This window comes from Salvia miltiorrhiza, chromosome 8 (assembly GCF_028751815.1).
Source record: "Salvia miltiorrhiza cultivar Shanhuang (shh) chromosome 8, IMPLAD_Smil_shh, whole genome shotgun sequence".
Taxonomy (NCBI): domain Eukaryota; kingdom Viridiplantae; phylum Streptophyta; class Magnoliopsida; order Lamiales; family Lamiaceae; genus Salvia; species Salvia miltiorrhiza.
Window position 1 is genome coordinate 21987625 of NC_080394.1, and position 19413 is coordinate 22007037.

A 19413-nucleotide genomic window follows, 5' to 3' on the forward strand; every position below is an offset into this window, starting at 1 on the left:
CTTCTTCAGGAGTTGGTCTTGTTGCGTTTTACGGCTCGTCTGCCCACCCGGCACGCACCAACCACACACTCGCAAGAGATTGATGCAACCCTGCTCCTTCACTAAGTGTCGACTCAACACTTTGTTGGAAAAATAAAGAAAATATTTTTTACTCAACCCGGAATAGTTGGACAAAAACTAAGCGTTTATAGAGGAATTATATAAGACAGAAAGCTCTCCCTCTCTCGGAGAAACCAGCAATCGCCACCGCGCGAGAAACCAGTAATCGCCACCGCGCGAGAAACCAGATCGCGCCGCTGCCACTGCGAGAAACCAGATCGCGCCGCTGCCACCGCGCGCGAGGTCGAGAAACCAGATCTGTACCAGATCGCGCCGCTGCCCATCGCCGATCTGATTTACTGTTCAGCGACGACTTTTCCAGCAGCGCCCCGCCTCATCTGCAGTTCCTCCCTCTGCGTCTGCGCCGCCTCGGCTCTGCCTTGGTGGCTGGTGGCTGGTGGCTGCGTCGCGTCCCCAACCTTCACAAACCAAGTCACAAAAACAGCACACCAGCTGTTTGACGAAAAGCAACAAAGAAACAAGCCAATTTTTTCTTCATCCGAATTTGGCTATGCGTTGCACTCCCTTGTAGCGCTGCCGTCTGTTTGCTTTTCAGGCTCCCGCTGCCGGAGTTGTTTGGTCCCTTGTAAACTGATATCTGCACGCAGCCGCATCACCGGCAGTCAGTCCTCGCCGGTAATGGACCCACAGCAAACTACCTCACGCCGCTGATCGTCCGTCCAATGGCGTCAAACGGCGGCAATGGCCCTTCGAGCGTTGGTTGGTTCCCGCCGCTGCCTTTGGCTTTCGGTGGAATCAGTTCACCGGGCGACAGAGCGGCGCTCAATCTGCCTGTCGTCTCTTCCAATTTTCACCCAAATACTACTCGTTACTCCTTGGTTGTAGGAGAGCACTCCGAGACCGCTTCTCTGGATCGAAGTTCCGGTGTGGCTGCTCCGCCTGCTGGTGCGTTGCCTGCGGAGCGGATCTTCACCAAACAATCTAAGCAGCCTCAATCTTTTACTACTCTACCAAACCATGCGATGGACCCCCCGTCTGCTCCGAAGGTGTCGCCTCCTCCTCAGCCGAATGGCTCTTGTGACAGTGCAATTATGGCTTCCCTCCCACCGTTCCCGCAGGTCTCAAATAACTACGTCTCTTGTCCCGTTTTGCCTGGTTCTCGGCCTTCTCCTACGGCCAGCGTCGTCTCTCCGGTGGACGCCTACTCACCAACTGATCATAAGGCGACGGATTCTGATTCTCCGCAGTTGGCTGCACAGAAAACTCCACCGCCTTCTCAGGCGGACACGGCTCAGTTCGTAGGGAATGGTCAATCTAAAGCACATCAATCCAGTCGATCTTTTGCGGATACTCTCAAACAGACGAAGGGAAGTCGGCAAGCTGATGTTCCTGCCTATGACTTCACGGTTCTACAGCCTTCTTTGGTGAACGATAAACCCTGTCTTATCATTTCGGAAGGGTTCCATCAACGACAAGTGCGATCATTCTCTCATGCATTGCATGGCCGGATTATCCTTCGCAAGGGGGATCGTCCTCGTTTTGCTGCTGATTTGCATGTCGAGTTACAACAGTTATGGAAGACGGATTTATCTTGGGAAATTATTCCTCTGGGTAAAGGTTACTTCACCCTGAAATTCTCCTCTGCGGAAGATATGGCGCTGGCTTTCGCTAAAAATACATGGAAATTATGTCAGGGCATCTTGCATTTGCAGACTTGGGTCCCAAATTTTGATCCATACAAGGATTCATCCACTAAAGCACAAGTTTGGATTCGTGTTTTTAATTTACCTCACGAGTATTGGCATCCGGAGGTGCTTTCTGGTATTGCTAGACACGTAGGGGCACCAATTGTTATTGATGGTTTATCTGCTCATGCTTCTGTGGGTCATTTTGCGCGTATTTTGGTTGAGATGGATGTCTCCAAGGCTGTGCCTGATTTTTTTGATGTCAAATGTGGGGATCGGGTTTTTGTTCTCGAATTCGGATATGAAGACCTCCCATATTATTGTCAATCTTGCTGTGTTGTTGGCCATGCTACTACCTCTTGCAAGAGATCTAAAGAGGGGATGAATGATACTGAGGGTCAACCAGCTGGCAAAGGTACTGACCCAGCCCCTGTTCAGCAACATCGCTCCAAATGGAAACAAGTGGATCGTAAACAGGCCTGCTCTGAGGCTTCTCTTCAGATGGTTGTTTATGAGAAGGGTGGAATCCTGACCCCCTCGAATCGTGAATCTGCTCTTGGGGATGACGAGATGGACACCTTCCCGGATTCAACAAGGGAGGAAGTCGTTAGTTCCCTAAATCTTGATTCTGATGCTGCGCAGGTGGACCTTCACAACCCCTTTGCTGCTCTGGAGTCGTTGGATGCTGAGGTTCAGTTGGATAATGAGGTTGTCTCTGAACACTCGGTTGGTGATAACAGGGCGGACAAGTCTGTTGGTATGGAGATTGTTCCGGTGATGAATGACACTACCCGACATCCGGTGGAAACTACTATAGTGTCAGATACACAGGTTGATATTGACACTCTGCATTGTAGTAATACAGACATGGCTTTGACTGTGACGCCAGGAAAGGCGACAATGGAGGATCCCCCCATAATTCGCGGTCGTGGGCGTCCGAAAGGGGCTTCCAAGAAGGGGAAGGTTTCTGATTCCTCTATCAAGAACAGGCTCCGCCGTATAATCAAGAATGGTATGTCCTCGGACAAACAAACAACTGGTCGTGTCGCTGGTGCTGTTTTGCAGGGAGCCGGTCTTGACTCTTCGTCGCCAATAGAGTTCTTGAAAAAAGTGCAACATGCTCATTCTGTAGGCGCGCTTATGCAAAATTTTGTGATACACTCTTCTTCTTCTGACGCTGCTCGTGCTATGTCGACCGTGGTTTCTAAAAGATGGGGAGATATGCTTGACGACGAAGATCCTTTTGATGAGGATGATCCTCTAAATATGTTCTCTTAGTCTTGTTTGTTTTTCGGTTTCTCGTGGCTTCTCGCGGGTGCTTTCACTTGTTTTTGTTCTTTCTATTTTCCTTTTAATAAAATTTCTATTACAGCATAGAGGAATTATATAATAATTAATTTATTTCATAAAATACTCCCCAAGGGAGGAGACTAACTTGTTTAGCTACTCATAGTAGCCAATACTTGTGTACATAAAAAGGAAACTAAACTAAAACGAAAAAACTTTGAAAATAAAATTTAAAATTACAAAGATAATTTTCTAGAGAGAGGAAGTGGTGTGTGAAAAGTGTTCTGAATTTTCGATGATCTTCTTCTCTCCAGCACTTGGGTTTATATAGAGGTTTGATCCCCTCTATAATTGCTTGGTTGTTGGCCTCGGATTCCATCCTTGTGGCCAGCTTGCCTGAATATGACATCCACCTTCTTTTGTCGGCCTTGATTGCCGACACTTGTTAGTGGCATCACATGGTGCTGGACCCTTGCTTTATCGCCTTGTGATAATGCTGGTAGGGGCCGGCGACTTTTCTTTCCACTCACTTTTGTCCTGGAGCGTTTGGTGAGTGGTCCTCCTGTTCTTCCACCCACTTTTGTCGTTTCTTTTGTGGGTGCGATCCTTGCTGTGAATCACATGATTCACTTAACTTTGTCGGCCACCTTCCTTTTTTGGTGCCCGAGGTGTTCTTCCCTTTGGAGTCTGATGTTTGTCGTGTTCATCAAACCGGAACCTCCTTTTATCCGGCTTTGGAAAGAATCCTTTGCCGAATTCTGGCTCCTTCTGCGATGAGCATTGATCGCAGATTTTCTCGATCCAATGGCCTAGATGAGCCATATTGCAAAACTTACGACGAGTCTCCTGGCTCCCCGCAATTTTATTCTTCCAAATCATTTGCCGTTTCTTCTCGAAGGATTCTTCGGCGAAAGGAGTTGTTGTTCCTGTCATGGTATTAACTAGGAACGTTCCTAGATCCGAGCTTTGATAGAACTTGAATCTGGACTTCATTTTGTCCATCTCTGTGAGACAGACCCATAGACCCCATGCTCGTCTAGTGGAGATTTGTTCCTCCGTGAATGTTGAGACGATTGCGGCCTGGAAGTCGGGAACTTTGATCCTGTTAAGGGCTCCCGTATCAGGTCTCCGAAGCTTAATGAAGTGAAAAGCTTCACGGATTCCTTTTCCGACTGGCTCTGGCGCTGCACTGAAACAGTACAATTCCAGAACATCTCCCCTTTTGAGGGACTCGTTGTTCTCCCATGTGTCGAACACCGTTTTCTGGATCCATTTTGGTAGACCCTTGATTTCGGTGAAGGCTGGGGCGGTGGTATAAACTGAGGCCAAAGCCCCAAACTCATACCATTCCTTGACATCGTTTGGATTGGCTCCTGGAGTCGTCCAAACCCTTGGATACTTTCCGGCAACATCAACCCGGCAATTTCCCGGATTAATACCCTTCCTTATGAGAAGTTTCTCCCACCTGTCCTGGTACATCTGCCAAGAAGGAGAAATTTCAAAAAAGTCAGTATCAACCTTAACTTGGCCTGTCATGGGCCTAAGATTGATCTCTCCCTCTTTTACCCCAGAGGTGGAGGGTTGACATGTTGATTCAGGGTGTGATCCCTTAACAACATCTTTTCCTCGAGAGTCTGGCTGTGAAACCATTGTCTCAGGACTTGTGCTAGGGGTACTTGAATCCCCTGCTACAGGTAATCCGCCCTGTACGGAAAGCATTGCTTTAGCCCGATTTTCACGGACAGCGCGCAAGAGCGGCTTGTTGGTTGCTTCCTGAAGATTGAACATCTTCATGAAACATACATCGATTTGGTTAGATACTTGAGCTTCATCAGCCGCTTGTATCTTCCCTGCTTGTTTGGTATGTAGCACACACTTGTGCCACTCTTGTTGTAGCAGCTCTAGACTTTCAAATAGCTGCCCCTGTATTGCCTCGATGGCCTCCACTTCAGGGAGCTCCATCCCTTGTAAGGAAATCTGCAAGAACATTCTGATCAGATTTCAAAATGACAATATCATAATCATAATATTGACATTCTGCTTGCCATCTAATTAATCTAGCCTTTTCAGGTTTAGATTCAATCTTTTTAGTTAAGAAAGCTTTAACGTTGGTGTTATCCACTTTCAAAACAAATTTTTTAGCAAGTAAGAATAGCGGCCATTTTTTGAACGCCTTTCTGACTGCAAAAAACTCTTTCTCGTTTATGTGCCATCGCACAGCCTCGTTGTCGGAGAAAAGACCGCTACAGTATCTGCAAGGTTCTTCTCCATAAGGGGTGATCTTTGTGAGCACTGCTGCCCACCAGAAATCACTTGCGTCGGTGTAGAGGACCAAATCATCCTCGTCTTGTGGTATTGAAAGTTTTGGGAGATTTTTGCAAATCTCTTTCAACTTCTTCATACCCTCTCGATGTTCCTCCTTCCAAATGAATGGAACATCTTTCTTCAGTAGTGGACTGAAGACCTTTCTGTGTTCTGCAAGGTTTTTGATAAACATCCCTGCAAAATTGACAACCCCGAGAAAACTTTGGAGCTGCTTCTTCTCTTTGAGATCCTCCGGGAAACCCTGGACCTTTTCCACAATATGATCTTGTAGAATAATCCCGGATTCATCGATCTCGATCCCCAGAAACTTCATCTTCTGGGTGGCTATGACTGCCTTCTTTTCTGACAGCACTAGTCCTTCTTGTTGACAAACATCCGCAAAGATCTCCAGATGCCTGACATGTTCATGAATGTTTTTTGATGCAATAAGGATGTCATCAATGTAAACAAACATAAACGAAGAATAATCTTTAAAGAGATTATCCATCTTCCTTTGGAATATCTGAGGCGCGTTGGCTAACCCCATTGGCATGACATTCCAGACATAATGTCCTTGTGGAGTTGAGAAGGCTGTGAACTTCTTACTCCCTTCCTCCATGCGAATCTGGTAAAAACCCGATTTGCAATCGAACTTTGAGAATACCCTTGCACTTCTGATGCAGTTGATAAGGTGTTCTCTGCTCGGGATGAAATATCCATCGAACTCAAGAATGTCATTAATCCCTTTATAATTAATAACTAATCTTGGTTTTCCTCGCTTGATCTCCCCATGATTTCTCACCAGAAATCCAGGACTGCTATAGGGTGATCTTCCTTCTTCGATCAGCTTTAAATCAAGGTGTTCCTTGATTATACTCATCATATCCTGTTGATCTCGAGGGTTCATCAGGATAGGTCTGAACCTTACGAACTCATGCTCCTTTCCAGTTTTAACTTTCAAGGTTGCTCTGAGCTGGTTCTTATCCCACCATGCCAAAGGATCCTCGTGGTAACACTTCTGGATTCTCCTTTTGACGTCGGCAATGGACACCTGTTCTTCTTCCTTGATATCTTTGTGTGATATCAGGGATACTTTGAGGATTTGAGTTTCTTCCTCGGAGAGATCTGGGAATCCCTCTATTCTGTATTTGAGCAAAACTTCTCCGAATCTCCTTTGATCCTTCATTTGGGGTCTCCGGAGTCTGCCATCATCACCACGCTTGCTGCGGATGTTGATTGGCATTGAGCGATGAAAAGCTCCATTGAGCCTTTGCACAATGATCTTGTGGTCACAATTGGTTGTGAACACTAGCCTCCTGGCTTCATTGTCTTGTATGTACCGTTTGAAACTTTGCAGAAAATTATTTCCGAATAATATATCTGCTCCGGTATCATGGAAATAAATTGGTGGAGTCTTAACCTTGTACCAAGGTGTCTGACCTGCTCCGCCGATCAATATTTCCGTTTGCTTTACTCCCTTTGATAGAAGTAAGATCTTTTTGGAGAAATCCTTTCCTGCAATTCGAGGTAGTTCTTCTTCAACTTCTGCTGGAAAGACTCCTCGTTTTGCTGTACAGATTCCTGCTCCTGAATCCACATAAGCAGCAAAATATTCTGCTTTGTATTTCTCGTATAACATCCCTACAGAGATGTATATCGAGAATGGACGTGTCATTAGATCATCAATCTTTGCCGTCCGATTGTGATCTCCATTCTTCCTGATTTCCATGACCATGACTTATATTTGTCAAGGAAATCTCGTCCTAAAATCAGGACATCTGCTTCTTGTCCGGCTTGGCCTTCGGTCTGAATTTCAAAACCTCCAACCTCCAGAGTTCCGATGTATCGGTTGTCACCTGGATTTGCCAAATAATACAACGAACTACAAGGAAACTGGTTTTCCCTGCTTGTTGTATCAAATCTTGTGGAAACTTGTCTCCATCCTTTGGGACATTTGAGCTTGACTCTTATGTCCGAAACTGGGGTTTCCTGAATCGCCCTTCTCTCATATGAATGAGAGAAGCTTCTTGTTATAGGCCCTGAAGTTAGCCTATTTCCTTGGAATGATAGCCTTGGTGCTCCTAGTCTGAGACTTTGAGTATGGCTCAGCACTGGCTTGTCTCCAATGTCGATGTCGATTTCTCTGATCTGAGGAATCTCCACTTGGTTTTGGTTGACTGCCTTGGCAACCTCCTTGAATATTTCTGGAATTTCAATATATTCTTTTCCCAGAAATAATTCCGTATGATGGGAATTTGATAGGGCATACGAGACTTGATAAGTCAGTGAGTATGGCCTATTTCCATCCGTCATATATTCCTTCTTCTTGTAGTCCTGATAAAGAGTCAGGGCTCGGCTGAAGGATGAATCTTGCAGATTATAAGCGATTTGTGGATAGAATTCGGCTATAATCTTTTTGGCATAGAGATTGCCTGAAAAAGCTCCAAGAATTGAATTTCTGGCATCTCTGACCCTTTTATCGCAAAGTGCAACGTCAATCGGTTGGTCTGTCCCTGGGAAGAGGGAGGATTTGATTACCAACTGAATTGCTCCAATATGAATCCATTTCATCGTACTTGCGACTTCTGGCTTCATTTTCTTGAGATCCTGCTTAATATCTTCAGCTGGAACCAATTGGATTTCCACCTGATTGCTTGTGATCTCAATTGGAAGCGCCATTTCTTGGCTTGTGATGCCGAAATAAACATGATGCTTCCTTTTGGTTGGAATCAAGCTATATAAAACTCGATTCAATCTCCCATTGGAAAACCCTTGGTATGTTTGTACCTCATCGGTTTCCTTCTTGAGTTTTTTCACGAGCTTCTTCACCACTTCTTCCTGTGGAATCAGAAAATGGCTAGTGAATCCCTTCTGATCCTCCTTCTGGATGTGGTAGACCTCGTGTTCTTCTTTAGTTTGACTCGTCTCCGATTGATCCATCGGTCATTTCCGAATCTTCAGAACTAAAGACTTCTTCCTGCTCATATATACTCTCATCAGAGGATATATTTTCAAACTGATACACGGGTATCAATTCCTGATGATATATAGCGTCTTCGATATCCGGTGTGGATTCGAATCTTCTTATCATCCTTTTCTCATTATCTGGGCAATTGGTGGAAATATGTCCCTTTGCACCGCATGTCCAGCAGTTGCAATCCTTAAAACTTTCATTTGTTTTGGCTTGAGTACGCCTGAAAGTTTTCCTCGCCGGGGTTCTCTTTTGAGAAGAGAAACGGTTTCTTGATGGTCCGCTCCGTTGGCCTGATTTGTAGGAACGTGCCTTCTGTCTGGTCCACATAGTTCTTGGCTTCCAAGAACTTCTTCTGGACTTTCTTTCATAGGGTTGATACCTATGTTTCTTTCTGCTCCTCCTTTGATACAGCAACTCAGCACCAATCTCTGTTGGAATATCAATGTTGTCGCACATTAATGGAGATTTCTTGTTGAGTCTCCTCAATCTCTTGAGATTCCTCTGGTCCGCTGCCTTCTGGCACCATTCGGACAGCTTCTTGTGGACATAAGACATCCTTCTTGAAGCGCTATCAAGTGGATATCCTCCTGGTGAAACATACTCGTTGATGAACATCTCCCTCCATGGACTTGGAAACTTTGGAAAGAAGAGGTCCATGGCCTTCTGATCTTCCACTTCCCCCATATGGACATATAGGGTGTACAGACGCAGAAATTCATCGAGAGCTTTTGGCTCTAGCACTATCAACCTTAGATTGTAAAGTGCCTGTTGATATTTCTTGCGCTTCTCCTCTGCGGATCCTTCGAAAAAACCCATTCCCAAAAAATGGATTTTAATTTGTTTAGTAGTTTCTTTGATGACGTCATATAATGACGTGCTACTAAACAACTCCTCCCTGGTCAAAACTTCAAGTTTTTCCCAGTATTGTTTTGCCATCCCTGCCAAGCTAGCTTCGAAGACTCTGGCAAATTCTTTCTTGTCGTAATCAATTGTGGCAATTACGACTTTTAATGATGAAGCCCATTCGTCGATGAGACCCTCCCATTCTTTGAAACTGGCTTCGTCGAGGTTGAGAATCAATCCGTATGGATGGATTGGTTCTAGTGTGACCTTTCCTACAGGAGTATCCTGCATCTGAGGTCTCCGTCGCCTGGTTCTTTGGAACTGGCTTGCATCGTCTTGAGCTGACCCCTTCTTTGACGATTCTTCTTCTTGAGGCTCGGTTTTAGGAACCTCATCTCCTTGGTTCATCTTTAGATCCACCATGTTGAGATTAGCAAAAGATTCTGCTAACTCCTATAGATCTTCCAATCCGATTCTGTCAAGGCTATTCATGATATTTGCCTTTCATGATTCGGATTATGTCCTTCGGCTGCAACTCTTTGGGCGTTGCATCAAATATGGATGGATTCGTCGGGTCTTTAGACCATTGGTTCCGAATTTTCCCGGAACATGGTTTTCGCCTTTCGATCTCCTCCATTCTTTTCTGAATATCATGCAAGAGGGTTAGTATTTCCTCTTGTCTGAGTGATATTTTGCTCATCTCCATCGGTAGCTCATACAGCTTGTTGCCGTAATACTCCACCGTCTTTTGAATCTCCCGTAGGTTGACATTCTCGGAAGAGTCTGGCTCGATCTTGTGGTAGCTTGGATAAGCTACTCCCGCCTTGTTTTTTGGTTCCATCAATCGTGTGACTGATGGGCTTCGTCTCTCCTTTGTTCTATCGCCGCTCTGGTTACGGCGAATCTTATGAGGTGCTCGTGGTAGAATTGGATACTCGCGATAATCTCGCGAATAAGCTCGATATCTCCTCCTCGTCGTAAGTTGGTAACGAGGGCTCGATTATTCCATTTGAGATCGCCTATTAGGCGACTGGTTTCTTCCTCCAAGTCTTGAAGAGGAATCCTGTATCGTACACATCTCGGACACTCGTCCGGATCCATAATTTTCAGTGGAGTCTCCTCCCACATAGGTTAATTACAAAATAAATTAAAAATTATATAATTCCTCTATAAAAACCCGCTCTGATACCATTTTCAACAAGGATCTTTTAAACTGTTTTTTGCTTAAAAGTACGTGGCATTGTCTCACAGTCCAGACCCAGATTACAAAGTAATCTATCGGGCACGAGGAAAGTTTCCAGCCGATATACCATTTAAGCCCAATCTTATACATGTTTTAGGTATAAATTGTCTTTTAGTCAAAACCAAAAGTTTTAGGGGTCAAAGTACAAAGAATTTTATAATGGGGTTATTTTTGAATATTCCAAACTTTGGGCATGGGAGATTCTAGAAAAAATTGAAAGGTGATGTATTATGGGGCAAAATCTAAAGGTGATGTTATAAACTAGAATTTGGTCATAGTTCATGTATTTAGGGGCAATAACCCCGTAAATAAATAAGAAAAATGCTTTTTTAGTGTCAAGTCTACATCATTAACTTTTTTAGGGTTGTTATTTTTTATTTCAACTCCAAATGTAGCTACTAGCTACTAAACTCATAGTTTTATAGAAGATGATATAAAACTTGCATATTTGATCAAATAGGTTATTCTTGAGCATTGTCACTTTGTCAGTAAATAATAAAAGGATTGTGGTGGTGAGTAGTGTTCAAAAAATAATATGTGCACATTTTTCTATGAAATATCAAAATGCCAAAAAAATATGTATATTATTTCGGGACAATATAATATAATGAATGTTCCAGAAATTTATTTGTTAACGAGAATTATGGACTTTTACCATTTCCTAATTATGTATTTTCCTCCATCAACTGCACAACCGTACACTTTATATCAAGTCTTATTTTGAGCGATTTATTTTTTTTCTTTTATGGAAATAAAGGACATAAATATTTCAATAAAATACTCTCTGTTGATTGACAATTTTCGGTTGCATGGCCTTCTCAGAAAATTGTTATTGATGTACATTTCAATAGTGACATATGAAAACGCTCCAAAATAAAAATCTATTTGAATATCTATACTATATTAAAAAGGGAGTTTTAATTTGAAATCAATTTCAAATTAATTTTAAAATTGAGTGGTGATTTTGTAGTTATAATAAAATTGAAGGTTTATGTTTAAACTATATATTTTTCTTTTTATTTTTATTTTCATTTTCTTTAACTTCTTATTTGTTGTTACATTTCTTTCCAAAATTGTGAAATTCAATTAATTATAAAATATTTAATATGCATATCAAATTAAAGATCATAATAAGAGCTTTAATATGATATATTTTATGAAAATATTTGATTTCAAATTTAAAAATCAAATTTGTTTAAATATTAAGGTTTTATAAATTTCTCTCTCCTCTCTCATCTTTTTAAGTAAATATTTTTATTACTTTTTAATTAGTAATATTTTATTTTTAATTTTTTAACTTATTTTTTGTGTTTTTGTTTTAGATAATAATCAAATTTTATAATTGTGAATTCTTTTTTATTTTTTCAATATTCAATTTAAATATATTCAATTAAATTAATTTTTTTATTATATTTATAAATATAATAATTGAATTAGTATTATTTTTATATAAATATAAAAATTAAAAATGTTCTCATATGCATTGCACGGGATGCAAATGCTAGTTTTATTCGTAAGAGTAAGATTTTTTTTTTTTTTTCGGAGTGAGTGTAAAATAACACAATATTCACTCAAAATTGTAACTTTACATCAATTCTTAAATGTTGCAATTGCAACATACCATTTTTTAAAATTACAATATCTCCAATATTTTTGGGAGAAGGTTGTTTGATGGATATTCTAAAACGATATCATTTTACCTATGAAACAATGTAGGTCTATTATTTTAAAAAGAAATAAACACACTAAGTCCTTGGAATGACTTGAATATCCTACTCATTAATTGATTGGGAAATATATTACTGATTAAGTTGTGTTTATTATAATGTAGCTTTATTACTTAAATGTTTTGGAGATGTTGCAATTGCAAAATATTAAAAGTTTATGTTATATATACTTTTGACTTTTAAAAGTTGTGTGAAAATGGCAAAAGGTAAAAGTTGTGTTATTTCTAACAATTAAGTTTTTTGTTTGAAGAGGTGACTTAGTTCATATTACGATTAGTAAAATATATTTTTCAATGTAAAATTGAACTTATTTAGAGTAGAATTGTCAACTGAGTCTGACCAGCCCAGCTTCACCCGGCCCAAGCCTTATATGGACTGGCATAGGCTCCATTTGAGCCATTTATAAAAACTAAGCTTGACCCATAATTATAATCGCTAGAAGCTTAGTCCAAGCCCAAATTAGGACTAGGACAGCTTAAAGCTCAACCCAAGCCCAGGACCGGCCGAAGCTCAATATTTCCAGTGTCAAATATTATTTATATATTTATTCTCTCCATAAGTAGCTTTATATTTGTTTTAATCTTTTTTTAAGAGAATATTTGGGTTTAACTTGAAGTCAAATATTATCTGAATATGTTGTTATGTATTTCTTCTCATAATAATTTTTTATGAACTCAATTAGTCTTCTTATACCTAGACTTTTGTAAGATAATATTTTATTATAATTATAATTAGTCTTCGATTTTGATAAGGATTTTTTTGTCAAATACATGAATAAACTTAAAATAATCTAAAAACAGAGATTACAAATTTAAAAATATCTAAAATTAAAAATTCATTTGAACCCATCTGAAGCTCATACAAAGCATAATCCACTCCAAGTTCATCATACTCGACCCATCATAGGCCCATTTGATGTCTGACCCACTAAACATGTGGTCTTGAACCAGGTTGAGTTGGAGGTTTTCTGAAAAGTCCCGACCTATAACCATTAGAGCTGGCAAAACGGGCGGGTCGGGCCAACCCGGCCCGGCCCAGCGGGCTTTTGAGATTGATCGGGTCGGGCTGGCCCGGCCCGAATTCGACCGGGCTGCCAATTTTCAAGCCCAGCCCAGCCTCGACCGGGCTATCGGGCGGTCTGGCCAAACCCGCCCAATGATTTTTTTTTTCTCTAAATTCTATTTTTATTTTTACACAAAATTAAATAAACTAAGATAAATCTAAATAATAATTATAAACAATATAGAAATATAAAATCATATTAGTCTACTACAATCAACAACTCATATCACATTAATTACAACATTTCTTATGTATAACTAGAAATTATTCCCAACAATTTGCATTATTTTACTATTTTCATTTTATGTTTCCTAACAATTGGTCCCAACAATTCTAACATATACATATATATTTCTGCATGCATATATTTTAAGTTTTTCTTTTTCTTTTCTATGGAATGGTACAACTACTCTAAACATTAATTAAAATAAGAGATATTGAAAAGAGAATATAATTTTCTTTCTCTTCCAACTAAAATGGGTAATACACCTATATATATATTGAAACTCTTCCACTTTCAAATAAAAACTTAAGTAAAAATTAAATAAATTAATCGGGCGGGCTTTTTAGCACGAAAACCACGGGCTTTTTAGCCCCGGGCCCGATTAGCCCGGCGGGCTCATTGGACGGGCTTTTTAGGCCCGAGTTTTTTCGGGCCTACATTTTGTACAGCCCAACCAACCCAAAACACGGGCGGGCTGGGCCGGCCCGTTGGGCCGGGTCAATTTTTACCAGCTCTAATAACCACCCCGTTTTAAGTGTGATTTTGGGTTAAGCTAAAGCCTACCTCTCTATGGATTCATACGGGTTTGGGCGGGCTCAGTTTACAACTCTATTAAAGTATAAATGAATGATAGATACATATTTCTTGATAAATGATTAAATCAATTCTGAAAATACTTTTTTTTTTAATTTCTTTTGTTTGTAAGGAAAACAAAAAAATTGAAAACACAACAAAACAAATATGTACCCAACTGATACACTCAATTATTGACACTATTTTCTGTAGTGACACATTTACAGTTAGAACTTAATACTCTATGAATGAAATGCCATTTAATTCAGTCTTATCTTCCGAAGCTTACCAAGAAAAATTTGATGAAATTATAAAAACCTAACACCTGAATACACAATTAATGAAATGATTTATAGCCAAATTTGTTGCACACAAGTAGTGATGGGCCACAAATTTAGAGCAACAAAGACTGCGGCTATTTCATGTAAGCTCAACATATAGTCAAGTACATTTACACAAGGAGGCAGGCATGGGATCAAGCAAAACCCTCCACCGTTCAATTTTCATCTTCAAACTAGCACAAGGAAATAAAATCACCATTTCATATACAATCATTTTGGATAAGTTTGAGTTCGACTTCACTTCTATTGTTCGATAAATATATATTGTTAGACTCCAATAGGATAGTGTGTTGAAGTCTCACTCAGTTTATAATGTGGATATTAATTATACGCATGACGAGATTTCAAGTTCGAGTCCAACGTATAAACCCGCTAATTAATTAGGATGCTTGGACCTTAGTCTTACAAGATTTCAAGTTCGAGTCGAACGTATAAACCTACTAATTAGGATGCTTGGACCTTAGTCTTACAAATTACTGTTGAGTGAGTCTAGCCTAGTTTGCCTTCACTTCAAACAAATGCTGAACTTTAGAATGGATATTGATTTATGATATCATTTAATTGAGCAATAAATTCAACCTCTACAATCATCATCAAAAGCAAATTCTCCTACTCCATCAAGATGTAGGTCACTAGCACCAAAGGAAGAATCCCATTTCCAAAAAAAACAACAATTCTCATATGACAAAAATGCAAAAACCCAAAAACACTAGTAGAAAAAATGATCATCCAAAGAACCTTTGGACATTTCCTTTTTCTTAGGCTCTCACTCATCATTTTGTGGGCTAAACTCTAAAAGGTCCTGTTTGCAAAATATCCAACTTTCACTATATTGCCTCCAACATCATCACTATATCAAACCATAGCTCAGTTTTCAATGCCAACTCATAACTCAATCCAATTAATCCTGCTCAAAATGTGGTGAAAATCGCATTCATCATTGTTTAGGAGCCTTAGGGCAATCTTGATCACCATCGATGCATGTTAGCCTCCTTTTCCTGCTGGATCTCTTCACCGAATCATCATCACCCGAGCTCGAAGAAGTGATCAATACCAACTCAGGAGGAGAAGCATTGGATTTGGACATCCCAATTTCTTGCAGCAGACTGTAACACAAGAGTGTGTGCTCCTGTCAGAAAAGAGCACAATGAGTTAGCTCAATCCATGTATCAAAATTCATAAAAATGGCAAAAGAGGTTCACTTTTTCGAGTGCCCCCCATGATGGAACAGCATCAATCTTGATCTCTAGCATTTTGTTCGTCAAATGATCATCGCAAGCTGCTAAAACTGCTGCAGCAGCAACAACAGAAGGCCGATGATCCATCACGTTGATCTCTGCATCCAAGCCAATCCAAAACATCAAGATCAGTAGCCGAGCTTCTTTAATGAAACCATAAATGTAAGCATACCTGCCATTATTGCCAAGATCAAATCGACTGCTCGATTTAGCCTAAATTGGAAGCAGAACAAAGTGGCGAAATAGTTTAGATAAGTAAATGGAGTGATGCCGCTCATCTTCCATTCCAATGTATTCAACACTAGCAGCTCCATTCTCTGAATCACCTCTCCATCGAAACTGTATTCATCAGCATCGTATTCGGACAGCCAAGGCGCTTCGCATTCCTCCATTTTTGCAGCCAAAGACAGACACGCAATCGAGAGCAATCGAATAGCCCATGGTTTCTCCTTCTACAACACCGATTGCATTTCCAGATCAAAGAATGATTCATATAATTAAAGTATGTAAAATCACGCTTACATCTATTGATCTTCTAGAAAGGAATCGATCCAAGTAAAACAACGAGAGATAGGCTGTACGGCATTGAAATCCGAAATGAGCCCTTCTCTGTCCAGGAAAACAAAAAGGGAAGATATTTTTTTTCTTAAAAAAAAAAAACAGAAATAATCCATTAATCGAAACATCAATAACAGAATAGTTTTATAAAACAGACATCGAGAATCCATTTGACGGCATCTCGTCGCGGGCGCTTCCACCAGCTTCCTTCGATTTTTACTGAATATTTGGTTTCGTTTCGGATTAACATTTGGATGTATTCAGAATCAAATTGGGAGACGGGAGAGAAATTGAAATGGACATTGAAGCGTTCGTCTTTGAAATGGTCGAAACAGGATTCATCTTCCCCGCAGAGAAGGGTGGAGAACGAGTTCTGGAAATCCTCCACCATCGCAAGTTTTGTGTGTTGGAGTTGTAGTTAGAGTGAGTGAGAAAGTGCAGATGGTGGGAGTGGGAAGAGAGAGAAGAAGGAGGTGGCGCCAAATTTGGGAGGTGGTAGTGAGAGAACTTATATAATGGTTGTTCCAATAATTTTCTAGTTTGTAAATTGTAATTAGTGTCGTATGTGTGTCTAGAAATAAAGATATATAGTACTCCCTCCGTCCCAATAAAAGTGGCCACATTTCATTTTTGGGTGTCCCATTAAAAGTAGCTACTTTCTAAAAATGGCAAAAGTTTACTTTAATTAAGTCAACAATTACTCACTAATTTGGTCAACAATTGTAGGCCACTTTCTAAAAATGTCAAAATTACTCACTAATTTGGTCAACAATTGTAGACCACTTTCTAAAAATTACTCACTAATTTTGGTGGGTCACACTCAATTAAAACATAACAATCCCCTTCTTAATCTTCGTGCCCAAAAAAAAATGGCCACTTTTATTGGGACGAAGGGAGTACATCAATTGGTTTAGTGCAAAACTACTTAATTAAGGCTGCATATGGAATAATTTGCACAGCAAGACCACACGCGCCGTGGTCGCCACCCTGCCCGTGCCCTGTGCTCCTAAGAGCATCAACAACCGTGAGCTTTGTTGAGTGCAATAGAAGTGGGGACTACTTTTATTGCACCCATTCCAACAATGGTATTGCACCCACTTGGGTGCAATGGATTTAATTTTATTTTTGATATAGTTTTTTTTTGCTTGAAAAGGGGCGCGTGTTGCCACCGCCCCTCCTTCGCAACCGGTGCGCCCGCTTGCTCCCTCTCCATCGGCAACGCTGGCGGGTGCGATAGGCCGGGCTCGATCCCGCCATTGCACCCGCCGTTGTTGATGCTCTAACACTCGGCACCTGGTCCTCGGCGTCTGTGTCCGTAGATTTAAAAATTTTAAGGCTAATTGCATATAAATTATTGAACTTTCAATAAATTTTCATTTTGCACATGAACTTTAAAATGTTTATTAAAATTACTCAATTATTAATTTCTTCTCATTTTATATATTTGTCCATTTTTCGGCCAAACTTTGAGCCTGAAATAACATCGTTTCTATCCAACTATACATTACAACGTCAGTTCTATTTTTTCACACGGTAATATTTATGTTACGCAAACATATTCATGCCAAGTAAGTATATTTATGCCATATCATGATGATGAAAAATGGACAAGTATGCAAAGTGAGCAAAAATTGATAATTGAGTAATTTTAATAAATATTTTAAAATTTGTATGCAAAATAAAAATTTGTTGAAAATTCAGTAATTTATATGCAATTAACTCAAAATTTTAATAATTCATCTTTGAGCTGGTCTTTGAGTCATATCTTAGACTTCAGTAGACTGAATATTTTGAACCACCAATTTCCTCGATTCAAAAGATCGAGGCTCAATCCCTTGGCCCTGTGCGTGCATATAGGGACTCATCCCCATAGCTGGTGTAGAGAGTCTATTCGTTAGTCTCTCATAGCAGCTATACCAAGAGTTGTCCCATAATATCCTGAAATTTTCCGTCTTAATGGAATAGGTGGAGGTTACTTCGGTAATCACAACGCATTGATGACGACGATTGGAGTTTGAGTCGGGCGTTGATAAGACAGGAGTGGTTACACGAGTTTGAATTCTGCAAGCTTCTATATTTAGTGGACTGTGCCTATAAAGAAGACAACCACTCATGTATTTCATATACCACGAAATCAACATATGAGGACTCACTCTCTCTACATACATTATAGTTAAAAAGTTTTATTCTCATTTCATTTCAGTTTATCAGAGCTCGTTGATCATGTTGCTACCTACAAGACGAAGTCGTTTTATCTTTGGGGATGACACGCCAATCTGTGAGCACTTTCGAGACGTATCTCTGTCTTGTAGATAGAAATTTTTTCTAAACTCAACTTTCTATTTTCCACGAATTTGTTTTATTATAGTTTTAATTCAATTTATTATTTTACAATCTCAACTTTATTTTATTTTTCATTATAATACGCATGCAATAGTCTTATTTCCAACAACAAGTAATATGCAAAAACGGCATAAAGTTAAATTCAACATTACGAAATTTACATGACATGTTCAATTTTTTTCGTACGAAATCAATATACAATATCCATGAAACAAGAACACAATCAATTAAATTTTTGTGGAAAGTAAAAAAATTACTTATTTTTAATTTAATTTGTAAAGATCGATATAGGAGTCCAAAACATAACAATTTCTTACCGGCGACCGGCGTCATGATTTTGTTTTTGAATAGTCAAAGTTAAGAGGTAGGATGTAAAATTTAATACTACTAAAATGTGCTAGAAATAATTTAGACTCTCAAAACGAGCTAGACTTGTAAATAAATATTCAGACAACAACAAAACGGGTTATGAGACATGGACATGGTGAGAGAAATTTGGTATCTCTAAATAGCGTGGGCCCCGCACGGCCTTAATCCACCATTGTATATGAACAGTGAACACGCATGAGTTGTACTTGAGCCAATGGCTTAGTAGTACTAGTACTCCCTCCGTCCCGTTAATCAAGTCCCCTTTCTTTTGGACACGGGTATTTAGGAGACTAAAATTAAGAGTTAAATGGTATATTTAAAAAAGTTACTGTTACTTTAATTAAGGCTCTAATACACCGCCTGTACACCACCGCCTGTGCACCACCGCACCACCACAGCGCACCACCGGACCACCGTAGCCGCCAGAACACTAGGCCTTAATTTCAGTTTCTGAGCCGGAACACCAAAACACCACCACAGAGAAATCAAGAAATGGAAATCTTTCAATTTCTGAAATTAAAACAACAAAAATAATTGAAAGGGTGGAGGCGAGCCCTAATCGTTTTGGGCGAAACAACAAAAA

At 40.0% G+C, this 19413-nt stretch overlaps 1 protein-coding gene across 1 annotated transcript; it reads right to left on the bottom strand.

The window, feature by feature from the left end:
* Positions 1-14849: 14849 nt before the first annotated feature.
* LOC131001855 (cyclin-D5-1-like) lies at positions 14850-16666 on the bottom strand. The gene is made up of 5 exons (XM_057928479.1): positions 16276-16666; positions 16083-16169; positions 15733-16012; positions 15525-15658; positions 14850-15451 (listed from the first exon to the last, which is right to left on the bottom strand). Exons 1-5 carry the CDS (start codon positions 16507-16509, stop codon positions 15260-15262), a joined length of 927 nt encoding a protein of 308 aa, XP_057784462.1. The 5' UTR covers positions 16510-16666; the 3' UTR covers positions 14850-15259.
* Positions 16667-19413: the final 2747 nt, after the last annotated feature.